Below are 10203 nucleotides of genomic sequence, written 5' to 3'. Positions count from 1 at the left end.
TATAATACTGATTACTTATGATAGTTTTCTGTTAATAAAATAACGATTTATACAAAGCAATATTGGACTTTTTAAACAGTTAGATGCTATGTTACTTGGCACAGTTAGTAATGATTGCGTAAAGATTTTAGCCAGTCCCTGGAGGGACTTCTCCTCTTTTTTTTATGAAAATATGGAAGTATCTGAATTTGTTCCTAGCGTTTACGTTTTTGGTTTACTCTCTCACATTCATGTAAGATACTGTCTTCCTAGAGGGTAAGTGGAGCTCCTTGGAAAGTCTATATTGCTAATTTTGTGGACTGAGACATTTCCTTTCACACACAAATACTACCTATACAGTATATATATATATATATATATATTTATATTTATATTTATATTTATATTTATATATTTATATTATATAAAGTTTACTTACGTATTTTCATCAACCATATCAGGTCTACTTAATTTTTTGCCCATTGTCAATAAAAGAGCAATAAATGCAGCAAGTTTGGTTTGTTTTTGTTTTTGTTTTGTTTTGTTCTGTCTCTGGTTTTAGTGTCTCATTTCTTCTTTTCCTAGGCTGGGTTTTCATATGTGTGTACAGTTGGGGAGCAGAGCTGAGGGCTGCTTTGGGGTGGGGGACAGCTCAACATCTACATGGCCGGTGGCACCGTTTTCAAGGCTGATGGTGGCCGAGGCCCACCCCTTGGGTCCAAGTAGATGGAACCCAGGACACCAATGCTAAGTGAGATCATGAACTTTGTTTCCTGCAACACAAGCCCCATGGGCTCAGAGGGCTCCATCCAGGCCGTGGGGAGCAAAGGGGAGAGGTGGAAACAGAGGTGCCCTGGGTCTGGTCTGAGGCCGGCCACCCCCGGGCATGGCTCTGTGTGGTGTGCAGGTGTTCCGGGGCAGTCTGGGGCCCTGCCCAGACTGTCTACACAATTGTGCTTATGCTGCTGGGTTTGGCCTTGCTGCTGGTGGGGGGCGGCGGGGCGGGGGGCTGCCCGTGGTGGTGTGCTGCGTGGCCGTGGCCCGTGTGGCCCGGGTGGCCGTCATGGGTCGAGGGCAGCGGTGGGTGGCTGTGCACGTGGGCCCCGTAGGGTTGGTGCCCCCCGTGGGGGCCTTGGTGGTACTGGTGTGCATGCTGGATGTGCTGGGGGGGGTGGTAGTGGTGGTGGTGGTGGTAGGGGGGCGGGTTCTGCTGCACGTGGCAGTACTGGGCATGGTGCCCATGCACCTGGGCCTGCGGTGGGCCCTCAGCAGGCCCCTGGTGGTGGCTGGCCCCAGAGTGCTGCACGTGGGGCAGGCCCAGTGGGTGGGGGGGTGGCTGGGGAGGGGCTGAGGGCGGGTGGGCCTGGGGAGGGGGCTTCCCTCTCTTACTCCCAAATAAGGAGCCCAGGAGGGAGGATGAGTTAGGCATAGTCTGGTGTGGGCGAGATGGACACTCTCGTGTTGATGTAGCTCTCCAGTGCATGTGAGGACTGCTAATGATGGACCCCTAAAAAGGAAATTCATAGAAATCAAAATTAAAAGACCTTACAGCACTTATGTCAGAATGATTTTTTTTTTTTTGATGTAAAAAGTTCACCCACTGACTGCTAAGCCTTAGTTAACTCTCTGGCTGCAGAGGGCGGGGCTGGGTGAGGCTGGGTCAGTGCCACCTCCGCTCATGTGACTGGGGGCCACAGGGACCCAGGGTGGCCTTCCACTGAGAGGAGTGGGGATGGGGTAGGGGATGAGGGATGCTCCTGTCTGGTCAAAGCAGCAGCAGCAGCAGCAGCAGCAGCACAAGTGTGACTTCTGCTCTCGTCCTGATATGGAAGGCAGCCTGAGCTTTCGGGTCAGAACAACCGGCCCGGGGGAGCCTGTGAGCGCCATGTGCTGCGAGGAGTAGGCTGGGCTGACGTGCATGAAGAACCCCGTTCCTGCTGAAACTGCGCCATCTGCTCTGCCTGTGTGGGCCCCGAGCTTTCTGGGAAGCTGGTGGTAGGGACCGGGCGGGGGGCTCGGGGAACCTTGTCCTTGTTGGAGGGGTGGGGGGGCTGCCTAGGCATTTCACTGCAGCTACCTACTGCAAACCAAACAAGGAAAAAGAAGGAAAGAAAAAGGTCTGCAAGCTGAGGTTACGATGTGAACAGTAATATAGAAATGGTTGGCAGATGAATGAAATCTCATGAAATCCACACGGAATTTTTTCTTCCTCTCATGGCTTTCCTCCCCCGAGCTAGCTAAGCAATTCCATGATGTCCTGACTGCAGACACACAGCAATCGGAACTCCAGGAAGGAAGCGATGGGGATGGCGGAGCATGGAAGTCAAGAGATGGGCAAAACCCACCCTCCCGCCCCCGACAGTGCGGTTGGAGGGTGCACAGATGCCTGGCGGGTGGTGCTTCCCGCCCAGGAGCAGTGTGGGCAGGCGGGGGCCCCGGGGTGGGGGTGGGGGAGTGCCAGGAAGCCGGGATGTTAACCATGCTTGGGGGGCCACAGGGGACGGGGTAAAGCAGGAACTAAAACACGGAATCCAGAACCACCCCCACCTCCCATGGGTCCAGCCCAAACAAGCGGTGAGAGGCATGGGCGATTCTAGGAGGGGGGAAGCTGGCATGCACTGGGGCTGAGGCAGGCATGGGGGACGGGGCATGTCTGCGCCTCTGTGCAGTAGGGGGAAGGAAGAGCAAAACGGAAAAAAAAAAAAAAAACAAAAAAAAAGACTACAGATATAAACCAAGGATCGGGGAGGCAACACACGACAGCCAGCTGGACGTAGGCGCTTCCTACTTACTTCCACATTGCTCCCGAGTGATCCCACACTGCAGCGACCCCCTCGCCTCCCTGCCCAGAACATGCAATACCAGAGGTTAGACACGGACACGAGGCCGGGCCGCCGCCTGCCTGGCCCTGGGTCACCACTGCCGCAGGCGGGGGGGGAGGGTCGGAGGACTGGCTCCGTAGGGAAGCCCGTGGGAGGGCAGTAATGAGTTTCAAAAGAAAAAAAAAAGAAAAAAAAAGGGAGGGGGAGTTCAAAGAAAAAAATTCCTTTTCGACCAGCCCCAACTTGACACCCCTTCTCCTGGACTGGCAGTCTGTTGGTGGGGGGGTGGGGGGTGGGGGGGATGCCCCCTGGAGGGCTGGGCGCATGCACAGCGGGGGCCAGATGCCCTGTGCTCCAGCCACCTGCCAACAGGGGATGGGACAGGGGCAGCTTCTCCAATGGCTCAAAACAAACAAGATGTGGTCCTGTGCGGCCCTGACTGCGTGGATTTCATATACATGTGTATATGCATATTCACACATACATATACATCTCCCCCCTTGCAGGCAAGGTGGGGTTGATGGTTAGGAGGAAACTAAACGTGGTGTCCTGTCTTTTCCTTCTGGGGAGCTCAAATGTGCTGGTGCTTCTGGAGCCAACTGTTTGGTTTGTGCAGTGCCCTGGCCAGGGGCAGGAGGCAGGGGCAGGGTCTGCTGGGAGAGCCCAGAGTCCTGCTTCCCTTCTGCGGGTACCGCCCTTCCGGATGCCACAAGTGCTCCCTCAGCTGTGAGCGCTGCCTGCCGATGGCTTTCTACTACCCCCCGGCACATGGCATATAGTAGGCACTCAATATATGTTGGCTGTGTTACAGGAAGGCTGTGTCTTCTTGGTTCTGGAGCCCAAAGGCTCAGCCTGGCCTCCAGGGTCCTTTTGGAGGCCCTCTCCATGGATTCCTGCAGGACACTGAGGCTGGCAAGAATGGTGGGTGCCCAAGCTTCGGGGTCCGGTCTCTGTCCAGCCCTCAGGAAAGCAGATAGGAAGAGGGGACAGAGAAGGGGCCGCCCACTTGATGTTCTGGAGGCTTCCACCTGTTCAGCCCTGGCCACGAGCCGAACACATTTGTTCTTGGTCAGGCCCCGCAGCAATGCAGTACAGGTGTCCCTTTGTGCCAAGGAGGAGGAGGAGGTGGAGGCTGAGGCTCATGGACCGACTGTCCAATTCCACAGTGAGCGAGCGGGACTCACACCCAGGTCTGCCTGTCCATCTCTGGGGCTGGGAAGCTTGGCCATGCTGCCTTCTGAGCGGAATGCAGGCTGAGTGAGCCCAGGAGCCTGAAAGGTGGAAAGGTTGCTACGTGCCTCTCTGTGGCCAAGAAGCTGGCCCTGTGTGGGGTAGAGAGTGGGTCTGTGGGTCCTTCAGGCCTCACCGTGGCATCTGAGTGTACTGGGATGGAGCCTTGATCTTGGGCATACAACAGTGGACTCGGGGGACATTCGGTCCCTTTGCTTGGCCTGCCAACCCCCAAACCTGAGTCCCAGCTGGGAACTTTGCTTGACTCTGGCATGTGTGAGAGGGCTTCAGAGCTCGCTCAGGACAGGGCCACACAGAAGATTAGGGCAAGAGTGTTTTCCACCAGTTGCTGAGGACCAGGGAGAACCACGTAGGACCTGGCCCTTATTCCCAGCTGGAAGAAAGATGAGGGTCGTCACATATCCTCATCTTTCAGCTCGTATGAGAAGAGAGGCTGGCCATCTTCCCTTCCTGCTTTTTGTCCCAACACAGTGGTCCAGGGACATAGAGCAGAACGAGGCTTTTTGGCTGAAGAGGTAACCCCACCTGGCACTCCTTTGATTCTTTAGCACAGTTTCTGCATCTGTGAAATGGGTACGCGCCTTCCTCTGAGTAGGGTAGACGTGAGCATCAGATACTCGGGATCTTGTGGCACCATGCAGAAATGCTGAAGTCAGATCTCTGCTGTCTCTGCAGTTTTAAAATCAGCTCTCTGGCCCCTCGAAGCCTAGAGGGCTCCTCTAACTGAAAACCAGGGACACAGTAAGGCCAGCCCGCCCCACCAGTGCCCAGCAATGTCTTCCGACTGATGTGCTTCTCTCAAGGGGACTTAGGCCAGGCCTGGAGCTAGGTTTGGGGGCTCTGTGTGGTATCTGACCTGAAGTACAACAAAACCCTCCTCCTCCTGCCCCCAAGTGCGCCAAGACTTAGGACAGTTTTAACTTGGATGTCTTTGAGTGATGCTAAGTTTCTCAGAATCCATCTTTTCAACTTCCCAAATAAGCATGAGATGTGAGGTATCCCTACCTCACTGCTGTCTGCAGTCAAGTCCCAGAGCCCCTAGTCATGGGCACACCCCACAGACACCTGCTCGCTATAGACCTGTGTCCGGGTGTGTGCACACAGGTGCACATCATGTGCTAATGGAGATGAAGCATGCTGGGAAAGTAGCTCTCGCACATGCACCCACACTATCCCTCACCTGCACTCTATCTCCTGCTACACTCCCTCTCTCTTGGGGGGGGGAGGGGTCCTGCACCAGCCACAAGTGAGCCCTGCCCCACCCAGTGCCTCTCCCAGAACCTGATCAGGCCCTGCCAGGCCAACCGTGGCCAGGACCAGTAACCACGTCTGGAAGGAGTTCCCAGCATGGCTCTTCACAGCCTTCTCCTGCTTCTTGGTATCGGCACAGAATGCAGCAAGAGCTCTCAACCCAGGGTCCTACCCTGTGGTCCTTAATAATGCTGGAGGCTGAGCAGGTGCTGCTTTGGACACTGGCCACCAGGAGCCACCAAATCTCCCCTGAGAGGGCTTCCCGGGTTCCCTGGGGCAGAACATGGCAGGTCTCTGGCTAGGCCCCGGAGCAATGACAAGTGCAGGCAGGTCCCATGGCCTCTGGGAGACATCCTCTCTCTGGAGACTGATGTTGGGCAGCTTCGCTGGGAGGGGCAGGAGGACCCTGGGGGCTTAGGGATAGTGTCGATCATGACTTGACTGATCTGGGCCAGGGGTTAAGGCCGCAGTCACACCTGTGTCCCCGGTCCACGCAGGCCCTTGATCGCAGGCCGACAGGGCTCTGGTGCCACTGAAATGAGCATGGATCCCAGACGAAGGAAGACCGTGTGGAGAGAATTGGTGGTGGGGGGTGGGGGGATCCACGTCTGAAGTGTGTCGTCACCCGGAATGACGTGTGATTGCAGGTCCAGGGCAGACGCCCCCAGAGCAGTGACGTGCCAACAACTGAGCGCTAGCTTTCCTGAAGGGAGAGAGTATCCCCGAGGCCTTGCCTCTTCTCCAGCAGCCCTCTTAGTGAGGGCCACGGTGGGGAGAGTGACATTGCCTCTGGAGAGCTTCACTCCGACCCAGGCCGGGGCACGTCTTTGGGTGCTGAGCCCAGCATCTTCCTGGATGGCTGCCGACATTGGCCGGTCTCCCTCTGGAGACTGCACGTGGAGGGCTCCCAGTCTGGGGCCTTGGCAGCTGCCAGGACTCAAACACACCCTCCAGGCTTCCTGGGGACATGGGACTGCCTTCCCAGGGGATTCTTCACATGGTCTCCTGGGAAGACTCAATCCCTAGAGTTTTTCTTAGTTCAGAATGTCCAAATGACAATGGCAATGGCGATGATAGAAGGAAAGCAGCTGAACCTCAGCACTCTGTCCCTCACACAGGCCTGGGGGTGCAGCTCTATCTGACCCCCAGGAGCTGGAGTCCTAGGTGTGGCTGGCCACGCTGGGAGCGTCGGTTTCAACAGAGCCACTGTTACCTGAGGGACTGGACGGGACCCATCCGTCCTCCAGGTGCTGCATCAGGGAACAGAGAGGCCAGGCCTAACGCCACTGCACAAACCCAAACAGAGGTCCCAGCTACCAGCCTGCAGAGGCCCAGAGCTGTCCAATTATGTTTAGCTGGGTTTAACAAGCCATAGGGAAAACCAGTGGTTCTCAACCCGTGGCACTTTGCCAACCAGGGGTGATTTTTGCCCCCCAGAGGACCCCTGGAAATTTCTGGAGACATTATTGTCTGTTATGACTGGGGGGTGGGGATACTCTTGGCATCTCGTAAGTAGAGGCCCGGGATGCTGGTAAATATCCTGCAGTGCACAGGACAGCACCCTCCAACAGCACGGAATTATCTGGCACAAAACGTCAATGGTGCTGGGGTTGAGAAACCCTGGGTAAACCCTCATGCTGGCAATGGATTTCTGATTTTTACTATGAAAAAAAAAATGACAGGACAAAATAAGAACAAAAAAATTCCAACTCAATAAAAGAAAAAAAAGAAAAAAATTTCTGGGAAATGAGTAAGCTGGAGGGAGGCAGTGCGGCCGGTGGGGCAGGTGTGGGATGGAGTCATGATCAGGCTCTTTTAGTAGCAGGGCCCAGGGCTGGCCACGAGGTAATGTCCGAGGCAGGGTGGGGTGGGTGAGGCCCCGAGAAGGGGAGGGGGCTGCCGGGTCCCTGGAGAGGAGGCGGCTGATCTTGGCCCGAGAGGGTCTTTTCCGACAACCCAGGGCCTGCAATCAGGCTCCTAGAGCCGGGACACCTGGAGCCGCGTGCCCTCTGTGGGACAACGTCCTGTAACCTCTGCTCCATTGTAGCTGGAGCCTCCTCCCAGGAGAAGCTGCCTGTTGAGACGTGACTGGGGGGCTTCAGGGGCTGTCCCTCCACAGCTTCTCTGACAGCACTGCAGGCAAAGCAGGCTAAACAACACTCACGGGCGGCTGGCCCAGGGGACCCGGCCGGGCGAGCTGCCCCCAAAAGCTCCCTGACGCTCTAGACACACCTTCTCCCCTGGGAAATCTGGGAGGCTCTAGGGGTGCTGCTTGCTTAGGGGTTAAGAGGCCGGCAGCAAATAAACACACACAGAAAGAAAGAAACAGTAACAAAAACCACGGTTGTGCCAGGGCTCCCCCCCTCTCCCCACCGCCCCGACATCCAGGGGGCAGCTGCGGCCACTGCCTCTGGGCCGGATGGGGGCCCAGGTTTCCCAGGAAGGGAGACCTCCGTGAGGGAAATGAGACCAGGGACAGTGGGAGAGGGGGTTCTCCAAACACAGTTTCAAGGGCTTCACTCCATTTCATTCATCAGCATAAAACACAGGGACACGGCAGCACAGAGGATAAGGGACACATCCATCAGTGGGGCCTGGCTCACTCTGTGTGAGAGCAGTTTCTGGAAAATAAGTAAAAGAATAAATAAAACCCCTAGAAGAAGAAAGGGAGAATAGGGGTAACCTCCTGGCTGTTCTGCCTTGACAACCGGATCCTGTTTCCTCTGGCCTTTTTGGGACACCCTCTCTGTGTGGTCAGATGCTACTACGGTCTGGGGACAGTCACGGGAAACCCAACGGCACTCCGTCCCAGCCCTGCCGCCACCAGCCGCCACTGCGGTCCTTCCTTTCCTGGCACGCAACGCGTGCCCCAGCTGCCCGGTCTGAGTCCTGCGTGCGCTGGGCTAGGAAGGGGGTCCTGGCCCGCTCTTACCCGCGTCGGAGAGGTCCCGCAAGGAGCTGCTGAGGGCGCTGCGCCTGAGGCCCTCACCGCTGGCGTAGCTGTCATCCAGGCAGGCTCGGCTCAGCGTCCCTTGCTGGACTCCTTTTTGAGGCTGGAGCACTGGGACATGCTGGGCCGCACGACGCCTTTCTGCTTCTCGAGCTCCGCTGAAACAGAGGGGGCGAGGGACCAGTGAGAAAACAAAGCCTTGAGGGGGAGGCCCTGGGCCCTCTGTGTAGGCTTGGCATCGCGCCCAGCTGCCATCTGTTTGGCCTGAGGAAAAGTCAGGGCCCACGGTTGTCTTGGGAAAGAAAGAGAAGGTGTGAACGCTGCCTTTGACAAAAGGGAGCTAGGAGGAAACTCTGAAAGGGAGGCTGGAGAGGCACGGGCCTTGGGGTCTGCAGGAAAGACCGTCACTTTGCAGGCTTGAGGGCTGGCAAGGAGACTGGCTGGCCTGGGTCTGCGGATGAGCAAGGGGTAACCCGACCTTGCTGTGGGTGGGGCCCAAAGGTGGGGGTAGTTGTGTGTCTCCAAGGAGTGAGGCTTGGAGCCAGGAGAGAAAAGATGATAATCAGGTCTGATGAAACCCACAGGATGGGCTTGGTGGTGACTTCCCTGACGTGGAAGACGAAAGAAGAATAAGCACACCAAGGGGCAACGAGATCAGCTCCGGATCTCCGGGAAATCTCGTCTCGTGGGGCGACGGGGGAACCACGCTCTCTCAGGGCATGCCATGTGGTCCCACAGGCAGGATGGGCCTGGGCCGCGGAAGCCCTCACTCTCACGCGGAGGCCTCTGCTGCCCTCCCCACGCCACCTCCTCTGGCCCGGGTATGGGGGCTGCCCTGTCACAGGGCTGTGGGAAGGCCAGGTGAGACCAAGGCACCTCACTTTTGTGGGCCCCCAGAGTCCCTGGCACCAGATGGGAGCCAACGGCCACGTCCAGCAAGTCCCATGAGATGCCGGGGCTGCTGGCTCTTCCTCTCCAGGGGGCCTGGGACTTACACTCTATCCTGTGCTTCTCCATCTCCTGCACTTCCATGATGGACTCCCGCAGGTAGTCGGTGAACTTCTTCCGGTCTTGAGGATTGGGAGCGTTAAAGTTTATTAACACTTTGATGTCTGCTCCGGGGACAGCAGATGTGAGCCGGATGCCATTGGGGTAGTCTACAAAGCAGAAGGGGAGGAGAAGAACCCATGGATCCCTGGGTGTTCTCTGCACTCTCTCTGCTGGTCAAGGAAATGCTAAGTCTAAGGGTCCAGGCTCTCAGCAGACACGTCTAACCAGGGAGGAAAGGCATCCACAGGGCAGACCAGAGAGACTGCCAGGAAATCCCCATCTCCTGACTTGGGTCTGTGTTGTTCTATGCAGAAGTCTGGGGCAGATTTGGCCAATCTGAACAGAGGTCAGGGCCCCCATCCTTCCTCAACCTGAAGGTCATGGAGCCTAGACCCTTCAAGTCAAGGTCCTTGGTCATTGCCTGAAGCTCGAGAATGGCCAGGGGTGGAGTCCGGGAGTCACAGTCAGTGTCCTGTGCTGGGGGGAGTCTTATCTGGTCTCCCTGAGAAATTCTGAGTGCACACTGAGCTCTGTTCTCTCACAAGTGGCCTCCAGACCCTCAGTTCCCTTGGGTGCTTCATGGGCGCCCCATACCCAATGCACTCTATGCTGAGTGCTCGGTCTTTCTGGCCTGTGACCTGCCTGGTGCCACCTCCAAGCTCACAGAGTCTCTGTGGCTTTGGTCCCCTGGTAGCGCCTCTCTCCTCAGCGGGAATCAAGCATCAGCTACTGGATGTTTGGAGGTTCTTGGTCCAAACACCAATCCCACATTTGCTCAGACCTAAGTCAAGGCTGGGAACTCAAATGCCTAGTGTGTTCCCATAAATGTAGGAAGTAAACCACATGAGACTGAGCAACAGAGTGAGTGTGGGGGGGGAGGGGCGTGCAGCCCATGACAGC

General features: G+C 56.5%; 1 protein-coding gene across 1 annotated transcript in view; it reads right to left on the bottom strand.

The window, feature by feature from the left end:
• Positions 1–443: 443 nt before the first annotated feature.
• The window catches only part of LOC115501321 (IQ motif and SEC7 domain-containing protein 1-like), an 86323-nt gene continuing 76563 nt past the window's right edge, over positions 444–10203 (bottom strand). Inside the window, 5 exon segments of the mRNA XM_030296353.1 lie at positions 444–1486; positions 2772–2821; positions 8236–8340; positions 8343–8411; positions 9249–9410. Of these exon segments, the coding sequence (XP_030152213.1) occupies positions 923–1486; positions 2772–2821; positions 8236–8340; positions 8343–8411; positions 9249–9410 (950 nt within the window). The 3' untranslated portion in view covers positions 444–922.

This window comes from Lynx canadensis, chromosome A2 (assembly GCF_007474595.2).
Source record: "Lynx canadensis isolate LIC74 chromosome A2, mLynCan4.pri.v2, whole genome shotgun sequence".
NCBI lineage: Eukaryota > Metazoa > Chordata > Mammalia > Carnivora > Felidae > Lynx > Lynx canadensis.
This window is presented reverse-complemented; position numbering and strand designations above follow the sequence as displayed.